The sequence below is a fragment of the Camellia sinensis genome, chromosome 7 (assembly GCF_055761805.1).
Source record: "Camellia sinensis isolate YWXY chromosome 7, ASM5576180v1, whole genome shotgun sequence".
Classification (NCBI taxonomy): Eukaryota; Viridiplantae; Streptophyta; class Magnoliopsida; order Ericales; family Theaceae; genus Camellia; species Camellia sinensis.
In genome coordinates, this window is record NC_138967.1 from 16308229 (window position 1) to 16336173 (window position 27945).

The window sequence follows — 27945 nt, forward strand, 5'->3', positions numbered from 1 at the left end:
TGTATTTTTAAAAATAAACTATCTATTTATTTTGTGACAAATATGATAAATTGAATATGATACAATTATCGAATTAACCTAATTATTTGTGTAAACAAAAGACATAAAATATCTAATAAAATAAACAATTTAAATCATAAAAACGAGACCTATAATAAACTGGAATAGTCCAAACAACGTTCTCCAATTTAGAATATAAACGGGAAAAAATCTGTCTTCTTCCCAAAATACCTCCAATACGATAATTGTAATTGCTTCATAAGTCTCTCTAAAATAATCATTTTAAATTAGGGCAAATTACAAACACCTCCCTCGAGGTTTTGTAAAAATACAGATTCCCCCCTGACGTTTGAGAAATTACATCCCACCCCCTGAGGTTTATATTTTCATAACAAATTGCCCCCTGAGGTTTTTATTTTCATACAGATTCCCCCCTAATTTTTTCTAATTTGTTATGAAAATTTGACTCTCAGGGGGCAATTTGTAATTTCTCAAACCTCAGGGGGGAATTTATATTTTCACCAAACCTCGAGGGGGGTGTTTGTAATTTGCCCTTTAAATTACACACATATGGAGAGATTTAGGGAGTACAAGCATTTAGGGGGATGAATTTAGGAAGTGCAAGTACTTAAGTGCTTTTTCAAGGATAGAGAAATTTTTACCCATAATTATTAATCTAACAACTAGCAATTAACATTAGCCGATAAATAAAAAAATAAAAAAATACACACATGTGCGTACTCACATCTAAGTCTCTCTATATATATGAGGACAAACCATACTTTTCCATTCAAACCAAACCATGGAAGCTTCAACATTGAGAAATACATTCATCTTCTCTCTCCTTTCCATCTTCTCCATCTCCAGCTCCACCACCACAAGCCACAGCCACCACCACCACCACCCACTAGACCCTCTAACTCCCCAAGAGTTCACCCTAGTCCAAACCATCATCACAAATTCATACCACAACTCAAACCCTAATAACCTAACTTTCCAATATGTAGGGTTAGATGAGCCAAACAAACCAACCCTCCTCTCATGGCTCTCCACCCTCAAAACCACCACACCACCACCGCGACGAGCCTTTGTCATAACCCGATTAAACAAACAAACCCATGAAATCACTGTCGATTTGTCGACTAGTTCCATCATCTCCGATCACATTTACTCTGGCCATGGCTACCCTTTATTCACACTTGAGGAACAAACAACTGCATCTGAGCTTCCAATGACTTACCCACCATTTTTGGAGTCTGTGAAGAAAAGAGGGCTCAATCTATCTGATGTTGTTTGTTCTACTTACAGTGTGGGGTGGTATGGAGAAGAAAAGAGTGCTAGGGTTTTGAGGATTTTGTGTTTTTATACAGAGGGGACTGTGAATTTGTATGTGAGGCCAGTGGAGGGAGTTACATTGGTGGTTGATTTAGATGAAATGAAGATCACTCAGTATTCTGATAGGTTTACTGTTCCGATGGCAAAAGCTGGAGGGACGGAGTATCGGGCAGCGAAGCAGAAGCCGCCGTTTGGGCCAAAGCTGAAGGGTGTCGCAACCGTGCAGCCGGACGGGTCAGGTATTGAGATTGCTGGACACACTATCAGGTCAGTCTAGCTTACCTGAAAAATTTTACCTATAAAAATTTTAATCATAGAATCAGACATTGTGGAATAGAAAGATGTACCTATAAATTTGAGTTTAAAATGTTAAGATTGAACACATTAGTATTGGTTAATACCACACATAAATATATTTGAGCAAATTACGACGGTAGTTTATATATTTTGGTTATTGCGTCTTTTTGGTCTTTGTAATTTTAATTAACTCAATTTTTACATTGAATTTATTATTTTTTCTGAATTTGATCTAATTGATTACAATTCTTAATATTTTTTTTTAATGAAAAATACTCACGTAAGTGTTGTATGTCATATTTTTAAGGGTAAAATTATAAATTTACTCAACTTATTGAGTTAACCTTAACTAATTTAGTGATAATTTTCAATAAAAAATATTAACGATATTATCAATTGGATCAAATTGATACAGAATTAAAAATTAAGGATCAAAATTAAGTCAATTGAAAATGTAGGAATTAAAATAAAATATGAAGTAAAATATAGACGTCACCAGTGTAATTTACCTAATATATTTTTGTCAATTTTTAAACAATAATCCTATACAAACTAATAATTTTTAATTTTTTTTTTACTTATTATTATGACATCTATCGTATTATTGAAGTGTATTTTGTTCATATGTGGCATTTGTATGTATTTTTTGCTTCCTCGCTTGTGGCACTACGATTAAGTTTATATATAAAAAAAAATCACGTGAAAATATTAAAAATATATTGTAACTTCAATCGTTCAGAAAAAAAAAGTAATTATTCACTATTTCATGAAACATTATCGTGGTCATATTATAATGGATGATTAATATTGTTTTGGGCATTGTTAGCTGTGAATAAATTTTTTTAGAACACATTTCTATTAATTTATTGGTTTAAAATAAGTTCACAAAGAAATTAGTGTCGTTTAGCAAATTTTAATAAACCACGTAATTTTTACTTATGTAAAAATGTAGCCTAATTAAAGTCTCTGAAGCCTTGTTTATTTTTAGAAGGAGGTCTTGAGACTGGACTATTAGTGTGTTGGAATTGCTAATACTATGTTTGTTTTTTCAAGAATTATAGCAATGGACTTATAATCCGAACACCTTAGGATGGACCTCTCACTATGGGATTACTCCTGAGGTAGGGGAGAAGGTATTATTAGGAAATGAAGATCTTGAAATTACATGTAAAATGACCATATTGCCTTTATTCAAATTCTTTTGTTGCCCTGGCTATCTCATTCTTTTCTTTACAAGTTTGCAAGAAGAGCAGGTGTTCCATCAAGCGAGCTCAACCAGGACGACTACGAAATAAAATAACTTAATATAAAAATAAATTTTATTATTAAAATATAATAGTATAATAAAAAAAAATATAGTACAAAAAAATATATATTTATGAAATATAATTTTTAATATTAAAATATATCAAAAATACCAAGGGTATTTATAAAATTTCATATATTTAATCTCATCCTAGAATGATAAAACAAATATTAATTCTTATTAATTTAGTGGTTATCAAACAAACACAATTTTTCTCCCTCACTAACAATTCCACTTAACCTAACTCTAAAATCAAACGGGTCTGAGCACCAACCAAAGGACTACGGATAGCATATGGAATTTATATCAAAATATAAGAAATTATTCAATGGGAAATTTCAGTGCAGTGTACATTTAAAAAATATATATATATAAATAAATGGTAAACTTTATATATATTAATAAATATAATCACAAACTTTTTCATGAATAAGTAGTAATTTTTTGATAGTACAACAGAAGGATAATTTCTCCTTATTCAACCATATAAGAAAATAAAAAATAAAATAAAATAATAATAGAAAATTTTAAAATAATTTATATGTAAAGAATTTTGATCTCACTCAAATAACCTGATAATAACATTTTTGTAATTGAAATTTTTGGTATACATATTTTGATTTAAAATGAAAAATTATAATCCAGCTTGATCATTATGATGTATTTATGTATATTTTTGTAACTGCATAATATAAATGGCTTTGTGAGGTAAATTAATTCCTGTATAGCAAAAAAACGATATGATATTGATATATCTTTGAATCATAATGTTGGGTCAGTTTTAGAGGGAAAGTGTATGGGTGGTATAGTGTGCCTCATTTAATGAATCAAAATAAATAAATAAATAAAAATGGACGAAAAACATGTGGATATATGACCATGTTTGGTAGAGTTGTGAGAAAATGATTAGCTTATACCTTAACAGTTTATAATTTATAACTGTGAACATAAGCTGATTTTTGATTTATAAATTAAGTTTCTCTTCTCCTATTCAAAGAATAAGTTAATTTTTTACTTATAAAAAGATATAAACTGTATTGTTAAGCTGAACTAAACATTTTAAAATAACTTAAATTAAATTAAAAATTAAAATAAACTGAAAATAAACCCTATAAAATTTTCCTAAAAGTGATAACATAATGATTTTTTTGTCGGTAAGTCCAGATGCATGATGGTTATGCATGAGCACGGTTGGATCTATAATTATATTTTATTTAAGATAAAATATTAGCTAAAGTCATTACACGAAATGTTGTTTTGATAGACAATGGTAGAGAAGGTAAGATGCTGTTTAGTAATACCTACATTTTCAATTTTTTATTTATATTTATAAAAATTTTAAAAATTTAAATAAAAATTTGCTTGATAAAAATTTTGATTTATAAATCAGTGATCTCAGTTTATAAATTTGGCCAAAAAATGAAAACACAAAAAATGTGTTTCCGTTTTGAATTTTCATTTTTTTTTTACCACCCAATACTAGCCACCACCCGTCACCATTTTCTACCACCGTCTTCCGCCACCACCCCTCACCCCCCACCACTCACCAGCCACCTACCACCACCACCCGCCACTACCACCCGCCAGCTACCCACCTGCCACCCACTTGCCACCCACCCCTCGCCGCCACCACCACCACCACCACCTACCACCCACCACCCACCACCACCACCACCCACTCGCTACCACCTATCACCCGCCACCGTCACCCACCCACCTACCTACCACCCGTTACTCGCCACCCACCTGTCACTATTACCCACCACCTGCCACCATTACCACCCACCACCCACCCGCCATCCGCCACCCACCACCCGCCACCACCATCACCCACTTGCTACCACCCACCACCCGCCACCCGCCACCGTCACCCACCCATCCACTCACCACTCGCCACCTACCCGCCACCACCAGCACCAGCCACCACCACCCGCCACCGCCACAGTCACCCACCCACCCACCACCGCCACCAACCCGCCACCACTAGCTAACCACCACCCACCGTCACCACTCTCCACCACCGTCTTCCGTCGCCACTTGCCATCACTTGCCATTTCTCACTCTTTTTTATATTTTTAAATTTTTTTAAATATTTTGTCAATTACCAAACGCGCTTGCAGTTTATGTTTTTCTAAAAATAAACAAAAAATAAACAAAAATCAGTTTATAAAATTTTTGTAAATATAAACTGAAAACGTAAACGTTACCAAACGCACCCTAATATTTTTAGTAGGAATTTTTTTTAAGACTTTTGATACTAAAATTTTATAAATAAATGTTATATAATATTTTTATACTAGTTAAGGTCTCTCAATATTTTCATAAACAAAATTCGATTCAGAAAAATTTTGTCCGACTCAGAGAAATTTGACCCTGACTTAGAAAAATTTTAATTTTTACAGAGAAATTTTGAAATTTTTCTGTAATAATACTAGAGAAATTTTATTCTATGTAAAAATTGAAATTTCTCTGAATCAAGGTCGAAATTTTTCTGAGTCAAATTTTCTCTATGAAAATATTGAGGGATCTTAGCTAATAAAAAAAAAAAACATCTTGCTGATCAAAAAAAAAAAAAAAAAAAAACATCTTGTACCATTCCTATTACACAAAGTTGGAGGTGAATGTTTTACTAATTTTTCCTATTTTTAAGTCATAATAAAAATAAAACAAAAAAATTGATAATACACAATCCATTTTGTTAGCCAATTCAATCATTTAACATTTAACATTCAACAAATCAACTTTAAGTAAACGGTTAATGGGTTAGTAAATTAGATTATATAAAAAGTCACAGTCACTCCATCTATTCTAATATTAAATATTTAACTTGTTACTATCTCAAAAAATAATTACATAAGTTATTGAGCCAATTGTCATGTCCAATCAATGTATGGGTCCGTATGAGAAGAGCTTTTCTAAGCTTTTTTAGTTATTTTATTCGCAAAAGATAAAATAGACTATTTTAGTCACAAAAAATAAAGCATCACATCTAACCCATAATCATTACGCTCTTCTCTCACAAAAAAAATTAAAAAATCAAAAAGTTCTTCCCAAACCAAACTTCTTAGCCTAGGCTAAAATAGTCAAAAAAATTAAAAAGTCAAAAAGACAACTCACTTCTCAAACGGAGGCTATGTTAGTTAATTATACATACAAATGTCATAATGTTTAAACTTCTATATTGCCATTGGGGATGGCATGTTTAGACTCTTTTTTTTTTTAATTGATCTTTTTGTTTGAATATTTTTTTTCCTTAAATCTTAAGAGCCCTAAAAAGTTTATACATACATATAAATTGTTATTATTTTTTTAAAAATCACTAAAGACAAAAAGTTGATTTAATTAAAAACAGATTTTAAAAAAATTGTCGTTAGTGGAACTTTTAAATTTTCATTTATTTTTTTAGGGGCTTTAGACATGGATTCCCTAAATATATATATATATATATATATATATATATATGTAAAAGTGAAAAGATCTACTACAAAAATTATCATAAAAATCACTTCTTAGCAATTATATACCAAATTAATTAAAAAAAATTATAGTCCAACCACGTGATTGGATTATTAATTTAATGTCAAAACCAGCCAACACAATACAATAATTTAAAGACTTTTGTTCTAACAACAAACTTAACGTTGTGTTTGGTAAATTTAAGAAGAGATTTAAAAAAGATATGTGAAATTAAGTGAAATATAAATATATTTTATTTATATTTTATCTTTTTTTTATTTTTTTTAAAATTTTTTTATCAAATCTTCTAACCAAATACCGTCCAAAAGAGATTATGCAACAAGTCAACACAAAACTTCAAGTCGGTTTCGAGATCGGGACATCACAGGGTGAAAAAAAGCCAAAAATACTTAATTGGTTTGGAATTGTCTATTTGTTGATCAGCTAAGACATAACTTCAAGTCGGTTTCGAGATCGGGACATCACAGGTTGAAAAAAAAACCATAAATACTTGATTGGTTTAGAATTGTCTATTTTGATCAGCGGGGAGAATTTAAAAAACCATAAATAATTGATTGGTTTAGGATTGTAATTTGTGTACACGTTGCCTGGTTCCGGATTGTATTCTTGTTAGGAAATTATTGTGGTGCATATGCAGTTCTATATTATCACAAGGGAAGTGATTGATACCCCCTCTAATCACTGTTCTCACTGCTCCACACATATGCGGCGGGTGGTGATTAGAGGAGAAGGAAAAAAGAAAAAAGAAAAAAGAAAAAAGAAAAACTGCCCAATCAAAGAGAGAGAGGGTCAAAGGGGTGCCTCCTTGAGGGAGTCCAACTCATTTTTCATAATCACAATTAATTTTTTTTTACTTCTAGAATGATATGGTCGTAGAAAACTTGTAAATTACGGGATTGTTTGATATAAATTACTGTAATTTAAAAATTAATAATTAGAAAGTAGAAGTTAAAAATATTTTTTTCCCGACTTTTAAATAATTAATTTTTTTTCCTAATAAGCTGTAAAAATAAATTACAACAAACAGGTTGCACAAATTTTCCAAATTAATATATATATATATATATAAGCAACGAAAATATCACAATGTAACTGTTTACTGCAATCTATCTAAATTGCTTATGACTTCTTCTTTCCTTTTTTTTTTTTTTCTTATTTAAAATTCTAGAAATCTGTGTTAGATGGTTTGGTGCAGCTTCTATTTATAATTTATTAGGCAGAAATATGTTAGATAAAATGAAAAAAATCAATTATCTAAAGGCTGAAGGATTGGTATTTTTGACTATTACTTTCTAAATATTAACTTTTAACTTACAATAAAATGTATCAAACAAAGGCAATAAGACACATGATTCTTTATAATAATTCTACACAAACTTTGTGTTTATATGTCGCTAATTTATTTATTTATTAAATCAGATGGGCCAATTGGGCCTTCCATTTGGGCTTTGATGTGCGAGCAGGCCCAATCATATCTCTAGCCTCAATCTATGACCTGGAAAAAAAAACATTTCGTCGAGTAATGTACAGAGGATACATATCAGAAATGTTTGTGCCATATATGGAACCAACAGAGGAATGGTACTACAAAACATTTTTCGATGTAGGCGAATTTGGGTTCGGCCTGTCGGCAGTGTCGCTCGAGCCCATGAAAGATTGCCCGGCCCACGCAGTGTTCATGGATGGATACTATGCTGGCCAAGATGGCAAACCTGTAAAAATTTCAAATGTATTTTGCATTTTTGAGCAGCATGCCGGAAATGTCTTGTGGCGCCATACTGAGACCGGCATTCCTGGAGAAGTTGTAAGTGATTTTCTAACATGTGTTTAAGTTCTGATTTTTTATTTTTATTTAATTTTATCATCAATTTACTATTTTTTCCGTCTCAAAATATTAGTCTCTTATTTCATTTTTTATTATTTCAAAATATTAGTCTTTTTTTAACAATTAAGGACCAAATATGAATTTTCTATTTTGCTATTATCTTAAATTCATTAACTATGACTGTACGGGAAAGAAATACACATTCTCGTATAATCCTGTTGACCAAGTCTGCTCCTCCGTACGTCGTCGCTTTTCCACCTGAAAACACAAACGTGAGTTAGCCGGCGGGTGTGTGCCGGAAACCTCTACGATGCCTAAGTCAGCAAACTTGACAAATAGAGAAAGCTCTATGTATTCAGAAAGCAAAGTTGTGTGTTACCTCCTCCAAGGTGATGTTTGTGAGCTTTTGTAAGTTTCGTGTGGCACAATCCTAGTAGGACTTCTACTCCTCCATGCAGAGTCCTCCTAGGATTCATACTCCTGAAAGATAATGTTTATCCTTCAACACCCCCCTCACTGCTTAAACCAAGTGAGATGGTTTTTACCATGGCCGAACTACCACATGACCGAAATAATACTGGCTATGCTGAGCCAGAGTAGGCCGAACTATCCTTAGTTCGGTTCTTCCTTGTATTGCTCCTTATCTCGGTTCTCCCATGTCCAAATCATGGTGTGTTTAGACCGAGCGACCGAGTAGCAAGGTTCTGACCGATCTATCCACAATACGTCATGAACGGACTAACCCCCTGCGACCGGCCTAACTCCAAGTCGCTTTCGGACCGGAGTAACATTATATCGGTTTCGGGCCGGAGTAACTTTATCTCTTGGGCCGGAATAACTTTATCTCTCTTGGGCCGGAGTAACTTTTGGCCCTTTTTACCCAGTCCTTCGTACTTTAGGCCATAAAGCCCATCTCATAGCTCGGCCCAATTTTCACCAAAATTACACTCTCAATTGCCCCTTAATTCCATCTGCACAGCATGATTGGGATAACCTGTCTACCAGCCGAGCTGAAGTTTTTAAGCCTTTCCAGCCGAGCTAAAAAAACCCTTTAGCCTCTCCAGCCGAGCTAAAAACTCTTTAGCCTTCCGGCCAAGCTTATTTCTCTCCGGGCTCTACTTGTCCGGTCAAAACGTCTCTTTAATCACAGCGACTGTAACGCTTCCCTTTCCAATGACACGTGGTAGGCTCTGATAGGCTAGGGGCAACTGTCACGCCGCCCTCGTACTACGAAAAATTTGAACAGTTCCCGCTTTTTCTCTTTCGTCCCTTCTTTTACACAAAACACCTTCTATATTTTGGATTAACCACTCTACTATTACATCTCTTTTCTCTTCACCCTGTGTTCTTGCTGTTCTTCCGTTGTACTTGAAGAGACTGTGACTTTGCTGCCATTTTTCCGTCTTCAGTGTTTCTATGTCTTCGTTTGGTAAGCAACTGGAATCTATCTATCTTTCTTTGCTTTTATTTACTTCCATGTAGTTTGTTTCGTGTGTTTTTGCAAAACATATTCTTTCCATTTGTTTTGCCCTGTACTTTACTGGAAAGAACTTTAACAGTAGAACGTATGAGTAAATGATACATCTTGTAGAAAACTAGCTTTCGATCTAGAATCTTGTCCCAACCGAACTAGGAGACTGTTTGTGCTATATATGTAGATCAATTCAGACAATAACCGAACTAGAACTCGTAGAAATAACAGTAGTTTCAGCAAGTTACCAACTCCCGATTCACTTCAGCCGAGATAAGCTCACCGAACGAAATTTGAACTTATTAAACTAGGAACCTCGGCCTTCAACTGAGCTAAGCCTTTGGGGCTAAGCCAGCTTTCTTAGTTTCTGAACCAAACGCAGAAAGCTGCCCCTAGAGGCCCAACCCATGTAACAAAACTCATAGTTCAACCGATTTAGGCCTTTGGGGCTAAACCAGCTTTCTTAGTTTTTTAGACCGAACTCAGAAAGCTGCCCCTAGACGATAAACCGGTCTAACAAAATTGTTTCCAAAGCCAGTATGCCGAGACGCTTGCCAAGGTCTGGCTAATAAAAACCCTACTCAAACCGAGCTACCAAGCATTTTGCTGAACCGAGATAGAACCTGTCCACAAAGCCGAAGTAGGGCTCTTTACCTTGCTTTTAATTTGTAGCACGGTCCAATGATCTGTGCTTACCCCTCTGTTTTCTACCTTGCAGACTTAGGTTGTCCAGGCACTCCTCCGCGCGCTCAACCGAGCTACTGAGCACCAATTTCGCACCGAACTAATTTATTTGTAATTTATACAATAAATGGGAAAGTATAGGTATCTAGTAGACACTCCGGGCGGCCTAGCCGAATTCAGAAAAGACTACAATATACCTGATGACGTCCAACTGATTTTAGCCGAAAAAGATGTCATTCCTTGGGACAATGAAGGCTTTGTTCCTTTCACCCTTTTGTCCATAATCGAGACCGGACTACGATTTCCAGTCCAACCTTTGATTTGTGAGTTTCTTAGGCAAACCAGACTATGCCCAACCCAACTATCCACCAATTCCTACCGCATCATAATGGGAATAGCCGAACTAAATCGCCAAGCCGGACTCAACCTCGGTCTGGCCGAAATCTTCCACCAATACTCCATTGGTTCAAAAGAAGATGGGTGGGTCTATTATTTAAGAATACGAGGTCGCCGAGAGAAGATAATAAAACACACACCGGATAAAGACTTAAACGACGACGATTTTTTCTGGGTGTCTGGGAACTTTGAGGATCATCAAGCCCAGATTCCTGGCCAACGTATAAATTGGAAAAAAGGAGAACCCGGTATATTTACTTCGGTTCTCTTGCTTGCTTTATGATATCTCGGTTTTTCAATCTTTCAGCCTAACTAACAGTTGTCTTCTTTCGCAGATTCTGCCCACATTCATTCTTTATACAGCTACCCAAACCTAGCTACTTTGCGCGCCGCACTACAGTATCCAGAACATAGTTGGGCCAAATTGCTAAAGTTCGAGCCGACCTACAGATACAGTGGTCGCCGAAAAGCCAGAGTGACTGATTTTCTTCTTGAAGACGCACCAGAGTTGGACCCAACCTTACCACAAATCAGACTAATTCCACTAACAGTTGAAAAGGAGACGGCTAAAAAGAACAGAGTAAGGGCGCTTCTAACCAAAACAAACAGGCCCGAAGTACCGCCACCAAGCCAAACGCAGCCTGCCGTTGTGGCCCTCCCTTCTTAACAGCCTTCTTCATCCCGCCCTTCTAAGCGCGCCCGATCTACCCCGACCGAACAACAACTTGTGGATGAGGACGAATCCATCCTCCAACCAAGTCCTCAACCCATCCTTCAACTGGAGCAATCTGACCGAGCTGACTCCTCAAAATGGGCTCCAGTTCTCTCCTTTCAAAACCGAAATATCGAGGAAAGTGACTCGGTTGTTACTGAGAAGGACCACTTAATGGCTTTTAACCTAGCCAAGAGTGTTTGCCTTCCAAAATATATGGAGCACCACAACAAGCAACTCAACACCGAACTGAAGGCCATCCGGTCATCAACAAAGTCAATGATCCTGGTAAGTGGCTCTCCCTTTTCTGTCTAATTTTTCCCAACTGTCAGTCCGGCTGAAGAGAGTTACTATTCTTTTGTAGGCCATTCAGAAGAACAATATTGCACATAAAAAGGTGCTGGAGCTCCGCAAGACAACAAGGCATGCCATGGCAGACGCCGAGGCAAAGACAGCCGAACTTGAGAATGCCAAGAAGCGGATAGCCGAGCTACAGTTTGAGAACGGTCGCTTGACCGGACTTGTTAGCTCGGCTGAAGCTGAAAAACAAAAAATTGCAATAAAGGTGAAAGATAAATATTTGCGCGAGTTGGCCAAACTCGAAGGCAAAAAAGACGCCGAAATAGCGGATCTGAAGAAGAAGATCAGTGATACCAATGCCCAAGGTTTTAAAGAAGCGGAAGGCCTCTACATTCCGCAATGCGAGGGGGCGAAAGACTTGTTCTTCAAGTGTGGCTGGAGGAGTGCTGTGGAACAGCTCGGCTGTGGGCCTGAAACCAAGGTCTACAATGCTCCACAGTACTGCATTCCAGCCACACTTGCAGAATATGCTGCTTCGGTCCAAAAACAATTTTTGCAGGATTTAGATGATTCAGACGATGAGAACGAACAAACTGTTATTCCAGTAGTCAACGCGCAAGTTAACGATCAATCAGCTCGGTTGGAGACAACGGTAGAAGACCTGACTGTTGAGCCATCGACTGATATCGTTCTGCCAGTTGCTACTGAGACGGATGTTCCATCTGCAACCGGAGTTCTAGTTGACATTGATGCCGAAATTGAAGACCTTTTCTCTTGATTTTGTACTTTTTCTTTTTTTTGCTACTTCTTTACTCTTGTAATCAGGCTACGGCCCCTCCTTTGTATTTGCTTTCTGATGAATGAAAATTTTCATTAACTCTTACTTCGGTTGAGGTGTATGTAACCGGGCTACGATCTTTTATACTTTCAACTGTTATCTCGGTTTTTGCTGGCCAATCTAACTACGCTTACCAGCCAACCACTCCTTAGCCGACATAATTACTTCGGCTGAGGAATACTCAGAGTTGGTTTATTCCAGCCAACCACTCATCAGCCATACCCTTACTTCGGCTGAAGAGTACAAAGAGTTGGTTTAATCCAGCCACCCACTTTTCAGCCATACCGTTACTTTGGCTGAAGAGCACTAAGAGTTGGTTTAATCCAGCCAACCACTCTTCAGCCATACCCATACTTCGGCTGAAGAGTATAAAGAGTTGGTTTAATCCAGCCAACCATTCTTCAGCCATACCCATGCTTCGGCTGAAGAGTACAAAGAGTTGGTTTAATCCAGCCAACCTCTAAGTTAGTTTTTCCAGCAAACTTAGAATAATGTTTGGTTTATTCCGACCAAACGTCCTGCAGCCTAGATCCTTATCCTGGGCTTAGGAGGGGTGTTGGTTTATTCCAGCCAACCTCTAAGTTAGTTTTTCCAGCCAACTTAGAATAATGTTTGGTTATTCTGACCAAACGTCCTGCAGCCTGGATCCTTATCCTGGGCTTAGGAGGGGTGTTGGTTTATTCCAGCCAACCTCTAAGTTAGTTTTTCCAGCCAACTTAGAATAAAATGTTCGCAATGTACCTAAAATTTACTAAAGCTAACTTTTACAGAGAACAACTCATGCTGAAAAGAATCGCTTGTTTTATTGAGGAAAGAAAAAATTACACATGTTTGAAAGAGAAAAGCTAAAAGTAAAATAACTTGAGATTGGCCATGTTCCATGGCCTAGGGATTGCTTTGCCGTCCTTGTCTTCTAGGTGGTATGCCCCTTTGCCTGCTAACCCAACCACTTTGTAAGGACCTTCTCAGTTTGGCCCTAACTTGCCATCTCCTGGTATCAAGGTGTTTCCCATTACTTTGCACAGTACCCAATCTCCGATCTTGAATTGTCTTGGATGCACCGTTTTGTTGTATTTTCTGATTAACTCTCGTTGGTATGAGGCACTGTGAACCAGTGCTCTTTTTCTTCTTTCTTCCGCAAGGTCGAGTTCCAATGCTATGGCTTCTCCATTCAAGTCTGGATCAAAATTTTCACTTCGAATTGTGGGGAGGCCAACTTCCAGTGGGATTACTGCTTCCATTCCGTAGGCTAAGGAGAATGGTGTCTCTCTTGTTGATCGCCGATGTGTGGTGCGGTAAGCCCATAAAACATGAGGAAGTTCATCCGCCCACTTGCCTTTTGCTTTTTCTAACCTTTTCTTCAGTCCATCCAAGACGACTTTATTCGATGCTTCTGCTTGGCCATTTGCTTGAGGATATGCCGGTGTAGAATTGTAGAACTCTATCTTGTACTCTTTACAAAAGCCTCTGAAGATTCTGCCGTCGAACTGAGTGCCATTGTCTGAGATTAGGGTTTTTGGTATGCCAAACCGAGTGATGATATTCTGCCAAACGAACTTCTTCACATCTTTTTCTTTGATTGATGCCAATGCTTCTGCTTCCACCCACTTTGTGTAGTAGTCTGTTGCTGCGAGAAAGAACTTTCTGTTGCCTGGTACTATTGGAAGTGGTCCTACTATGTCTAAGCCCCACATTGCAAAAGGCCATGGGCTAGTTAATGGTAGGAGTTCTCTAGCTGGTTGATGTATTTGGTGTGCGAATTTCTGGCATTTCTCGCACTTCTTCACATATTTCTCTGAGTCTGCCTACATGTATGGCCACCAGTATCCTTGCGAAATGGCCCTGTAAGCTAGCAATCTTCCTCCTTGATGGCTTCCGCACACCCCTTCGTGTATTTCAAACAAGAACCTTTAATACCACCGAACGCATTACTTGATGGTAGGATGATGCCACCGAACGCATGGCATGCAGCCACGTTCTGCCCAAGATGATGTTGTAAGTGGAGAGGACCTTTAATACCCAGAACTCCACTTGTTTTGTCACGCTTCCTGCTCTGACTGGAAGAATTATCTTACCGACGGGCCATTCTGGCATGGAGTTGAATCCAATTAGGGGAGATACGGCAGGCGCCAAGTCTTTGTCTTGCAGCTTTAATTGTTTAAATGTTTCGTAGTACATGATTTCACATGAACTACCCTGGTCAATCAGAATCCGCTTGACGTCAAAATCTTTGACTCGGAGAGTGACGACTAGGGCATCATTGTGGGGACAGTATATTCGGTCCAAGTCTTTATCCGAAAAAGACATGACGTTTGTTGCCTCTGTCTTCCCCTTTTTGATGGCAGGTTGGGCACTTAGCACCTCTCTAAAGTGCTCAGCCTTTTTGATTGATCCCCTGAGCTCGCATACACGCTCAGGTTCAAAAACTCCATGTATCACATTGATAATGCCTTGAGGCGGGGTATCAATTGGTATTCCGTTAGGGTGGTTATTATGGTCTTGGGGGGCTGGTTGCGTCCCTCCTTCAATGTATTTATCCAAGTGACCTGCCGCCACTAACTCCTCCAAGTGCTGTCTCAATGGTGTGCAGTTCTCAGTGTGGTGCCCATTTTCTTTGTGGAAGGTGCACCGTGTTCTTTCGTCATAGTCCTTCTGAGCTTCTCCTAGCTTGGCTGGCCACTTGACGAAAGGCTCATCTCTTATTTCGCTCAGAATCCGATAAATCGGTTTCTTGAACACCGTGGTTATGGCAGTGCGGATTCTCAACCATCTTTTATCCGGGTCTTCTTCGTTATCTCGTCTGCCACGTCCGTTTCTGTTTTGACGATCTACTGCATTGACCTTTGCTGAGGTTTTCTTTTCTTGTACTGCGGTCGCACCAGATTTTGCTTTGGCATGTGCGTCATCCTCTTCTACCCTGATGTGCTGATGCACTCTTTCCATCAGGTCTTCCATGGTGAGGGGTGGCATCATGGTGATCGAGTCCCTTAGTCTATTCCCGACTGGAAGGCCTCTTTTATACTGTGCAATGGCGAGATTGGTGGGGCAGTCCCCAATCTGATTAAATGTCTCCCAGTAGCGACTGTTGTAGGATCTTAGGGTCTCTTTATCGCCCATGTCGATGGAGAGTAGCTGGTCGATCTCCATCGGGGTTTTAGTGTTTGTTCGGAACCTTGTTACGAACGCCTCTGCCAATTGTGCCCAGAAGGCTATGCTGCCCTCTGGAAGTTTTTCGAACCAAGTCAAGCCTAGGTCGCCAAGGCTTGATGGGAAGAGTATACACATTAAGGCCTCGTTTCGCCTGTACAAAGCCATGACCTGGCGAAAGTGGCTCAAGTGTGAGTAGGGGTCCGTCTTCCCTTCATATGTAGTGAATTTGGGCTGAAGGAAGCCTGATGGTAGGGGCGCGTTTTCAATCGCTGGAACAAACGGCGAAGTCTGTAGCCTTGCTAATGCTTTGTCCGTTGGTTCGTAGGCAGGGCACGGTATTGGCATTCCAACCTCGACGCTTCCATGCGTCCGAGGAGCCAACCGCTGTAAGGCAGAAACTCTGTGCGGATCCCACGCCCTGGCATCCTCCTTGCATCGTGCTTTCTCTTCGAGCACGGTTCGTAAGTCGGATGATCTGGGTAATTCCGTCTGTCTAGATCTGGTTTGGTGCGAATGCGAGGGCCAATACGTGCTTCCTTTAGTATATGATCTTTCAGATCTCGTCGTCTCAGACCTGGAGTGACGAGTTCTGGAAGACCAGGATTGAGTATCGCCTGTCCTGAGGTTTCTGCTCTCTCCTTGCGAGGGTGTGGTATTCCTACTACTATTTTCTGAGTGGCGAGGGGGCGTTTTGTTTTTGCGCCCCTCTCCTATCGCCACTTCTTTTCCTTTCATCTGGCGCTTCAAAGCTTCCATGTCCACCGCCATCTTTTTTATTAATTCATCTTGTTCTTTCACGCGGTCTTCCAGAGCTTGAGGATCAATCCTCCGTCTTTGCCTGTCAGGACTTTGCGAACGAGAGTGATGGGGGCTGTTATTTCGCCTTCCCCTAGTATCCCTCCTGGTATTATGTCGTTGGGGCTCCAAATCTGCCATGGGAGGGATAGAAGGTAATCCTTCACGCCTTGCGCCCCCGTCTGGAGTTTGTCTGTCGATGGCGGACTGTGGCAATTCTTCAATGTGCGCCATTGTCTTTGAAGAGGAGGAGCTTAATCAAGAGGTTTTGTCCTGTCTGTTCTTCCCACAGACGGCGCCAATTGTACGGGAAAGAAATACACTTTCTCGTATAATCCTGTTGACCAAGTCTGCTCCTCCGTACGTCGTCGCTTTTCCATCTGAAAATACAAACGTGAGCTAGCCGGCGGGTGTGTGCCAGAAACCTCTCTGATGCCTAAGTCAGCAAACTTGACAAATAGACAAAGCTCTGTGTATTCAGAAAGCAAAGTTGTGTGTTACCTCCTCCAAGGTGATGTTTGTGAGCTTTTATAAGTTTCGTATGGCACAATCCTAGTAGGACTTCTACTCCTCCATGCAGAGTCCTCCTAGGATTCATACTCCTGAAAGATAATGTTTATCCTTCAACACCCCCCTCACTGCTTAAACCAAGTGAGATGGTTTTTACCATGGCCGAACTACCACATGATCGAAATAATACTGGCTATGCTGAGCCAGAGTAGGCCGAACTATCCTTTGTTCGGTTCTTCCTTGTATTGCTCTTTATCTCGGTTCTCCCATGTCCAAATCATGGTGTGTTTAGACCGAGCGACCGAGTAGCAAGGTTCTGACCGATCTATCCACAATATGTCATGACCGGACTAACCCCCTGCGATCGGCCTAACTCCAAGTCGCTTCCGGACCGGAGTAACATTATATCGGTTTTGGGCTGGATTAACTTTATCTCTCTTGAGCCGGAGTAACTTTATCTCTCTTGGGCCGGAGTAACTTTTCGCCCTTTTTACCCAATCCTTCGTACTTTAGGCCGTAAAGCCCCTCTCATAGCTCGGCCAAATTTTCACCAAAATTACCCTCTCAATGACAATTGATACAATTGCAATAATTGTATTATCAAAAAAGTTAACATTTTTGAAGTGTAATAATGGTACTATAAAAAAATTTAAATTCTCTAAAAAGAATTAATATTTTGGGACAGAAAAAGTATTAATTTTTATTTTATTTTATTTTATAAATGCAACATGTTTAGGTTTAGTGGTGGGTCAATTTACTATGTTTATTACAACTAAAAAAGAAAAATCAGCATTCCCCGCGTTCGTGGAGTATTTAATTTTTTATAAAAAAGTTTAGGTAGAATAAAAAATAATTATAATTTTCAAATAGGTTTGCCTCCCGTCCACTTTATAGACTGAATCGGCCTAGTTTAAGTTAGTAGGATCACCATGAGTCAAGTTTGATGATCTTATTGGTTAATCTTTTAGACCACAGGGTGGAGATTTGTCTTAAAAAATCGATTCTCAATTTTTTTTAAAATCAAATATGATTAAATCATATAAGTACAATTATTGAATTAATCTCATTTTTTTTTAAATTTTATTTTATGGACGATTTACAAATGAGAACCTAAATAAATTAACAAATCAGAATATCAAAATAAGTCATGCAATGAGTCTAGGGGCCCAACCTTCCTAAGCTCATAATTTTTTTATGTTAGGGAAATGCTGCCGCAAAAATATGTTTTCCATAAAAAAAAAAGGCCTTGGCATGAGCAAGTGGGGTCGCAAAAAGTGTTAGCATCAACAAGGTGTTCGAAAATATGGTGATGGCAATGGAATAAGGTGGATACTAATTTTTTTTCCCCATTTCTCTATTATAATTTCTTCGCTTTCTCTATTTCCCATCCCTATGGGACTATTCTCTTCATCTCCTAATGGTTTGGAATTTTTCCAACCCAACTTGACCCCTTTTTTTTTGTTTTTTGTTTTTTTTGTAAGGTTTACAGTGAAAGCCAAATCCACATTCACTTTTATTTTTTTTAGTTCAACAACAAAATCAAATACATATAAATTAATTAATTAAAAAAATTATTTTAAAGTATTAAATTTATAATCTTAAGACAACCAAACAAATTTTTAGTAACCCAAAATAAAAAAAAAGAAGCAAAAAAAAATGTTAGCATGGACCACCAAAAACTGCCAATCAAGAAACTTGTATCCAATTATGTCAAGTTTTGTCCCATACAGTAACATGAATCAAATTAAAAATAAAAAATAAAAAATAAAATAATTTTTTTTTAAAAAGTGGGATTCAAAACTAGCTGTAGATTTTCAAAAGGAGATCCGGCTCGGAGACCTCGGCTCTGTTTGGTTTAGATTTCAAAACATAGTTTCACCACTGATTTGAGTGTGGTATTTGGTTGCAGCTTTCAAATCATAATTTTACACCTATTTCTCAAAACTCATTTCAAACTATAATCATTACTTTTCAAAATTCACTACCAAACACATAACTCAAAACTCTTTTCAAAATTCAAAAACAACTTAATTTTTATTTTAAATATTTTTTACTTTTTTATTTTAAATATTTTATTTTATTTTATTTTATAGGAATATTTTTAATATTTTAATTGTAAATATTTTGATTTTCAGAATATTTTTAATATTTTGATTTTCGGAATATTTTTAATATTTTTAATATTTTAATTTTCTAAATAATTTTAAAATATTTGTAATTTTTATACAGACCTAAAAAATGAATTGACAGAAAAATTAATTGACATAAAATAATTGACATAGAAGTTATTTGAAAAAAAAAATTCAAAAAAATTACTTAAAAACAATTAATTGAAAAAAAAATTATTTTTTTATTTGAATATTTTAAAAATAGTTTGGTTATGACTGTTGATCAAAAATGCGGATATCGAGTTATGAGTTGTGTGTTTGATTATCAATTATAGTTGAATTAAGTTTTGAAAACTATTTTAAAAACTCATCACCAAACAAACTTTCTTATTTCACATGTTACATCAAACTTTCAAAACTCAATTCTACATACAATTCAAAATTCAATTCAACACTCTATTCAAAAACCATAACTAAACAAATTTTCTACAATCAAATCATAATTCTACAACTCATCACAAACTCAAAATACAACTCATAGTCTTAAATCATATTTACAAAACTCTACCAAACGCAACCCTCGTTTTTCTCTCTCCTTTGGTGATCTCTTCCGGCAATCGGGAGTGTGTCGGATCGGTATTTTCGATGTCACCGTCGCCGAGATCATTTCCTCCACCGTCGTTCTTCAATAAGAAGCAAGTAGGGCTGTAAATGAGCAGAACCGTTAGTGAACAAGCTTGAGCTCGGCTCAGTAAAAGTTCATTTGAACTCGGTTTGTTATTTTTTTTTTGCGTTCGAGATCGAGCTCGAGCTCGTTAAATTTTTAATAAACAAGCCCAAACATTCTAAAGCTCGGCTCGTAAGCTGGCTCGTTTAATATTTATTATTTATATATTAAGTAATGTAAAAATATATATAAAAAATAAGATAAATATGCTATTTGTATATTTAAAAAATATAAATGTAAATAATAGTTAATTATAGATTGTACATTTATATAATAGTGGCAGTAGATATTATTATTTTAATAAAATTTTGACTTTTTTTAAATATGTTTATGTATATTGTATATATAATTGTATAATCAAAATTTTAATTGTAACTTTAGTCTCATAAGCCAGTATGAATTTATAAATTTTTTGGCTCGTTAAGGCTTGTGAACTGGTTCGAGCTCGAGTTGAGCCTAAGCTAACTCGACTCGAGCTCAGTTCGTTAAATTTTTTATTCAGCTCGAGCTTGTTAAAATCTTAATAAATAAACCCAAACATGTTAAAGCTAAGCTCGGTTCAGCTCAGCTCATTTACAACCCTAGAAGCAAGTCTCGAAAGTCTCCGTCGACGGCGACTCCACCACCAAAGACCTCCGACAACTTCTCCAACTGGACTGAAGCTGAAAAAGGGGATATGGGGAGATGGGCGGGTACCCTTCCCCGACCCATCCCCGATAGAGATTTAAACAATATCACTTATCTAACCCAATAGGTAGAAAAAATATAGAAACTCCATGTATTTGGGTTAGGTCTTCATGAATATCCACTGGATAGATTATCCATTGTCATCCCTGACAATTGTCCATTATTAGCGATCGTAGAAACTTGACGCTAAAAAACAAAAAAAAAAAAAAAAATTGCATTTATTGTGATGGCTTAGTTGTACCATCGCTAATAGCATTATTTGTGTCGGTAGAAGTGTTATCACAACATTGTTTTTTTTTTGTTATGTAATATAAATGACAAAAAGTAGGGAACCCAAAAAACTAAGCGAAAAAATTACTTTGAAAATAAATTGTGTGACATGGATCTAACAACTTTTTAAATTACATTTTTTGAGTGCTATAACGTTGCTGATATAAGTGCAATTGTTTATTTAATAAATTTATCTGTTGATAAAGTGTTTTCGCTTCCAACTAATATAATATTCATATTCACTTTGCAGATAAGGGAGGTTAGGCCAGAGGTGAGCCTAGTGGTGAGGATGGTATCAACAGTGGGCAACTATGACTACATAATTGATTGGGAATTCAAGCCTACTGGATCCATCAAAGTTGGGGTAAAAAACATTGATTCCATAATTAAAATTGAAATGTGCTTTAATTAGCACATACATAGTACTAATAATCAATTTGAGTAATCATTTTTAATATTTTTTTTCCCTAATAGGTTGGGCTCACTGGCATATTGGAAGTGAAGGGAGTGTCTTATACTCACACTGATCAAATAAAAGAAGATGGTCATGGGACATTGGTAGCTGATAATACTATTGGAGTGTACCATGATCATTTCTTGACCTTCCATCTTGACCTTGATGTGGATGGTGAGACCAATTCCTTTGTAAAACACAAATTAGAGACACGACGAGTGGCCAATAACATCTCTCCGAGGAAGAGCTATTGGACTGTCGTTAGTGAAACAGTGAAAACCGAGCTCGATGCACGGATTCAATTGGGCTTGAAGCAAGAAGAGTTGGTAATGGTGAATCCTAAGAAAAAGACTAAGCTGGGGAACCCTATAGGCTACCGTCTGTTTCCAGGATCGACAGTGACTTCTCTTTTGTTGAAGGAGGATTATCCGCAAATCCGCGCTGCTTTCACCAACTACAATGTATGGGTGACCCCATATAACAAGTCTGAAAAATGGGCCGGAGGGGTATTTGTTGATCAGAGTCGGGGTGACGATACCTTAGCTGTTTGGACTCTCAGGTACACCCTATAGTCCCAATGAAAACATCATTTGATACGTTAATAAGTTTATGTACACAAAATTAAACTACAGAAAAATACTAAAATACATGTCAGCATAATAAGGTCCACTTTTGATAAAAAAAAAAAAAAAAAAAACAACTAGGATACTAGTAAATTAGAAGGCCTTATCATGCGCTAACATGTACATCTACTACAAAACAAGAGTCTAGGGTGAAATTGAAGTAGACACAGCCAAGTGACGCCAGCTTCACAAGTGATACAACTATGAGGCCTCATTTGAAAATAGATTATTTTAGTAATTTTTTGACTTTTTACAAAAAAAATATGTAGAAAAATGAAAAGAGTGATGTGATAATTTATAGAGCTTTTTTGGGAAAAGCTAAAAACGCCAATTTTTGGCTTTTTACCCATTTTGGGTCACATCACCTCTCACATTTTTTACTTACAAAAAGACAAAATAGACTAAAAAAGCTAAAAAGTCAATTTTTTACTAGCTTCCCAAAACACTCCATAATAAGTTTTTGACTAAAATATTTAGTTCCCAAACAAGGTCTGAATGCCAAAGACAACGCCCCTTAATAACATTGGCGACTCCACATCAATGGTAATGGTCTCATAACTCCATCAAGCTATCAAGAATCATTAAAACAAACTATGTGTGTTGATTTCCGACCACATTGTCAATCAAGTACTAAGCTAGAGAACATTGGCAGAATAGATTAAGGTCGAACAACCTGTCACAAAAAAGAAGAGATTCCGGCGGTGGCTCGTCCACCCGGGGGCACTTCGACGATCAAGTCAGTTATCTCTCAAAGATAGCAAAAGTGCTTAACTAACTATTCAGAATACAAAAAGCATAAAAGACATACCTTAGACCCGTAGGGGTGCCTCCCTTTTATAACCAACACAATCCTAGTCTCAATAGAAGCCTAGCTGTAATGGATTTAGGATTACTGCTAATCTTAGACTCCCAGTAGGATTATGATAAACTCTCTAAGAGTCTTATCTTTTCCCAAACTAAAGTCTTCTCTCATTCTAGGACTCTTGTCCCTTATCCGTTTATCCCAGATTCCGATATCTTCGCAGATAACCTCGGCCTAGTCGAGATCATCTCGGCGTCAAAATCAAGACACGTGGCACCCTGACTGGCACTTCGGTGACACCTCGGCTACGTGTCGTCATTCAAAATTTATGTCCCCACAACTGCCTCCTAGGTTCTATTACCTCGACATCCTGAGGTGATGGAACCTATATCATTTCTTCATTTAATCATGACCCCGGATTAACTTCAACTTGTAAATTTTTCATAAATTTCAACAAGTGTTAAACAAGACCTCGGTTTAACTTCAACTTGTAAATTTTCCTTAGCTTGTAAATTCTAACTCCCAAGCATCATTCTCCAGCCCTCTTTGATTCTCCATGCCCGACCTCCCGTGAAGGTCGGTGAGAATGCCCCTCTGCCCTGTCGTACTGAGGGACTGCAGAAACTGTGTTTTGCCCCCCCTTTCTGGACATCTTTCTTGGCCGCTGGAATCGGCATATCTTGTAGCGGGAACGGTGGCTGCATGACGTTTTTCTGCATCAGGAAATTGACGACCGTTTGTAGGTCTGCCAATTTGTCCGCTATTCTCTTCATCTCGTCGTCCCTCTAGAGGCATCTATCTTTCCATACCTGGAGGTCGTCCTCGTTATAATACATGTTCCGGTCCGATTTCTTTGGCACGTCGCCCTCTTGGCCGATGTCTTTTTCTCCGTGATTTTTATCACGAGTCTCTTCGTTACAGTTGTCTTCTTCGACGTCAAGGTCAATATGTTTCCCACTCTCAGTAGGGGTGTTGTCTCTAACTTTCTCTTTCTGTCCGTCGTTGGCCATCTTTTCTCATTTCTTTCCCACAGACGGCGCCAGATTGTGGGTGTCAATTTTCGACTACACTGCCAATCAAGCACTTAGCTGGAGAACACTAGCAGAATAGATTAAGCCCGAATGACCTATCACAAAAAGAAGAGATTCCGGCGGTGGTTCGTCCACCCGGAGGCACTCCGATGATCAAGTCAATTATCTCTAAAAGATAGCAAAAGTGCTTAACTCACTATTCAGAATAAAAAGCATACCTTAGACCCATGGGGTTGCTTCTCTTTTATAGTCAACACAAACCTAGTCCCAATAGAAGCCTAGCTTCAATGGACTCAAGATTACTGCTAATCTTGAATTTCCAGTAGGATTGGGATAAACTCTCTAAGAGTCTTCTCTTTACCCAAACTGAAGTCCTCTCCCATTCTAGGACTCTTGTCCCTTATCCGCTTATCCCGGATTCCGATTTCTTTGCAGATAACCTCGGCCTAGCCGAGATCATCTCGGTGTCATGACTAGGACACGTGGCACCTCGGATGGCACTTCGGTGACACCTCGGTCACGTGTTGTCATTCAAAAATTATGTCCCCACAACTGCCCCGCCGAGATGATCTCTGCTAGGCCGAGGTTATCTGCGAAAATACCAGAATTCGGGATAAGCGGATAAGGGAGAAGAGTCCTAGAATGAGAGAAGATTTCAGTTTGGGTAAAGATAAAACTCTTAGAGAGTTAATCCTAATCCTACTGGGAGTCCAAGATTAGCAGTAATCCTAAGTCCATTAGAGCTAGGCTTCTATTGGGACTAGGATTGTGTTGGCTATAAAAGGGAGGCACCCCATGGGCCTAAGGTATGTCTTTTATGCTTTTTGTATTTTGAATAGTAAGTTAAGCACTTTTTCTATCTTTGAGAGATAACTGACTTGATCATCGGAGTGCCCCCGGGTAGACGAGCCACTGCTGGAATCTCTTTTTTTCTGTGACAGGTTGTTCGGGCTTAATCTATGCTGCCAGTGTTCTCTAGTTGAGTACTTGATTGGCGGTGTGGTCGGAAATCAACACCCACAATTTGGCGCCGTCTGTGGGAACGAAAGGAGAATAGATGGCCAACGATGGATAGAAAGAGAAGGTTGGGGACGACACCCCTACTGAGAGTGGGAAACATATTGACCTTGACGTCGAAGAAGATAACTGCAATGAAGAGACTCGTGATAAGAATCACGAAGGAAAGGACGTCGGCCAGGAGGGCGACGTACCGAAGAAATCGAACCGGAGCGGGTATTATAACGAAGACGACCTCCATGTATGGAAAGATAGATACATGCGGAGGGACGACGAGATGAAGGGAATGGCGGACAAATTGGCGAACCTACAAACGATCGTCAATTTCATGATGCAGAACAACGTCATGCAACCACCGTTCCCATTACAGGATACGCCGATTCCAACGGCCAAGAAAGATGCCCAGAAAAGGGAGGTAGAAAAAGGTTCCTACAGTCCCTCAGCATGGCGGGACCAAGGGACATTCTCATCGGCCTTCGCGGGAGGTCGGGCATGGAGAATCCTAGAAGACACAATCTCGGCCTAGATGATTAGGTTCGAGAAGAGAAAAGCTCAGCCTAAAGTGAGCAGATCCCAGATTTCAGAAGACAAGATCTCGGCCTAGATGATTAAGTCCAAGAAGAGAAAAACTCAGCCTAAGTTAAAGACTTTTTATATAAGGTTTACAAAGGAGTAGGTGAAAGCCATGCAGAGGGCTGGAGAATGACGCTTGGGAGTTGGAATTTACAAGCTAAGATTAGTTTAACACTTGTTGAAATTTTAAATTTACAAGTTGAAGTTAAACCGATGTCATGTTTAACACTTGTTGAAATTTAAATTTACAAGTTAAAGTTAAACCGATGTCATGTTTAACACTTGTTGAAATTTTAAAGAAAAATTTACAAGCTGAAGTTAAACCGAGGTCTGATTAAAGGAAGGAATGATATAGGTTCCATCATCTCAGGATGCCGAGGTAATAAAACCTAGGGGGCAGTTGTGGGGACATAATTTTTGAATGAAAACACGTGGCCGAGGTGTCACCAAAGTGCCATCCGAGGTGTCACGTGTCCTGGTCATGACACCGAGATGATCTCGGCTAGGCCGAGGTTATCTGCAAAGAAACCGGAATCCGGGATAAGCGGATAGGGACAAGAGTCCTAGAATGGGAGAGCACTTTAGTTTAGGTAAAGATAAAACTCTTAGAGAGTTTATCCCAATCCTACTAGGAGTCCAAGATTAGCAGTAATCCTGAGTCCATTGAAGCTAGGCTTCTATTGGGACTAGGTTTGTGTTGACTATAAAAGAGAGGCACTCACGTGGGTCTAAGGTATGCTTTTTATTCTGAATAGTGAGTTAAGCACTTTTGCTATCTTTGAGAGATAACTAACTTGATTGTCGGAGTACCTCTGGATGGACGAACCATCGCCAGAATCTCTTCTTTTTGTGACAGGTCATTCGGGCTTAATCTATTCTGCCAGTGTTCTCCAGCTGAGTGCTTGATTGGTAGTGTGGTCGGAAATTGACACCCACAATTTGGTGTCATGACCAAGACACGTGACACCTCGGCTGACACTTTGGTGTCACCTCAGCCACGTGTTGTCATTCAAAAAATTATGTCCCCACACAAACATTTATCTATATTGTTAATATTTAAGTTAATGTAGTTTAATCTCATTAAAAAATTAAGGGAACCTATCATATAATTAAACACGAGCTGTTTGACAAGTTTAACTCACTTGTTTGGTTAACAGTTTTTAAAAATATCTTTTGAGTTTATGAGTTTTTATTTTTTTATGTTTTTTTATTTTTGGTAATCAGACATTACTGGCCGGTCATAACTACTATCCTGTTTGGGGCGGGATCGTGACAGGGCACTCTGTCATGACCCTATCCCGCTCCAAACATGATAGTAGTTATGACCGGCCAATAATGACAAAGTGGTATTAGAGCTCTGATACCACTTTGTCATGATCCCATTCCGCTCCAAACAGGATAGTAGTTATGATTAACAAGTAGTGCCTAACTACCCAAGGCCTAGTGAAACAAGACAAGATTGGACTGAAACATTCGGGCTTATGCTGAAAAAAAAATTTGTCCATTAATTACCGAACGTCTATTCAAAGTATGTGCATAAGTCGTATGATTAAAATAAAAAAAAAAAAATTATTTATTTATCTTTGACATTTACAAGCTCAATATTCAAAAGAAAGGTACAACATTTACAAATATACAACCAATAAAGACCAAAACTCTTATACAAGATCTTCATTTATTTGTTTTTAGTGAACTTTTAAATATTTTAAGCATTTAAAAAAAAAAAATAGATCCTCTTAATCTAAATACATTTAAAAATTAAAATATTTGTGAAAAAATCTAAAAAATATTCATTAAATACAAAAATATACAAAAACTCAGTATATTTTCATTTTTTTTAATGTATTTATTAATTTTTAGGTACATCTAGCTTATGCGTATCTAAAATAAAAAATAAAATTAAAAACAAAAGACTAGATTATGCAACAAAAAAAATTCTAAAGATAAAAAAACAAAAAACAAAAAACAAAAAACTTGGATTGCTTTTAAAACTCAAAACAAAATAGAGTAATGTTGTTTAGTTAAATTTTTTTTCCCCTTATAAAATTTATGGAACTTAAGCTTATGGAGTGACCCTATCTACAAAAATTTCTGGAATTGCCACTGCTTAACAAGAATTCACCGTGCTTGCTCATCAAAATTTTGGACAAATTGTGCAGGAATAGGAAGATTGAGAACAAGGACATTGTGTTGTGGTACACCATGGGATTTCATCATGTCCCTTGCCAAGAAGATTTTCCGATAATGTCGACGCTAAGTGGTGGATTTGAGCTCCGGCCAACCAATTTCTTTGAGAGAAATCCAGTGTTAAAAACAAAAGCTCCCAAGATTGGGCATTGGCCCAATTGCACTGCCAAACCTTGATCAAATTTCCACAGACATTGTATGCAGAAAAAATAAGCACAAAGTACACATTAGTGTCTATTTCTTCTTCTTATATGTAATTTAGACGTGTAAAAGACTTGATGAAACCAATAAATCATGAGTACTTGTGAAACTGCAACAACTGTGGTCCGTGGATATAATTATATTGTGGAATAAACTATGTGAATCCTTA

At 37.7% G+C, this 27945-nt stretch overlaps 2 protein-coding genes across 2 annotated transcripts; both read left to right on the forward strand.

Annotated features, from left to right (window-relative positions):
- Nucleotides 1-776: 776 nt before the first annotated feature.
- On the forward strand, nt 777-27945 carry LOC114307723 (amine oxidase [copper-containing] alpha 2, peroxisomal). The gene is made up of 5 exons (XM_028253136.2): nt 777-1602; nt 7835-8219; nt 21139-21252; nt 21363-21901; nt 27548-27945. Exons 1-5 carry the CDS (start codon nt 803-805, stop codon nt 27750-27752), a joined length of 2043 nt encoding a protein of 680 aa, XP_028108937.2. The 5' UTR covers nt 777-802; the 3' UTR covers nt 27753-27945.
- On the forward strand, nt 11469-12726 carry LOC114307724 (uncharacterized). Its single transcript, XM_028253137.2, has 2 exons — nt 11469-11791; nt 11868-12726. The coding sequence occupies exons 1-2, from the start codon at nt 11678-11680 to the stop codon at nt 12579-12581; spliced, it is 828 nt and encodes a 275-aa protein (XP_028108938.2). The 5' UTR covers nt 11469-11677; the 3' UTR covers nt 12582-12726.

Bases quoted from the DNA above. Each gene is read 5' to 3' on its own strand.
- LOC114307723 (XM_028253136.2), top strand. From the start codon at position 803: ATGGAAGCTTCAACATTGAGAAATACATTCATCTTCTCTCTCCTTTCC. The intron at 21,253-21,362 runs GTAAAAAACATT...TTTCCCTAATAG, and splicing joins CTGGATCCATCAAAGTTGGG to GTTGGGCTCACTGGCATATT. The intron at 21,902-27,547 runs GTACACCCTATA...CAAATTGTGCAG, and splicing joins TTAGCTGTTTGGACTCTCAG to GAATAGGAAGATTGAGAACA.
- LOC114307724 (XM_028253137.2), top strand. From the start codon at position 11,678: ATGGCTTTTAACCTAGCCAAGAGTGTTTGCCTTCCAAAATATATGGAG. The intron at 11,792-11,867 runs GTAAGTGGCTCT...ATTCTTTTGTAG, and splicing joins CAACAAAGTCAATGATCCTG to GCCATTCAGAAGAACAATAT.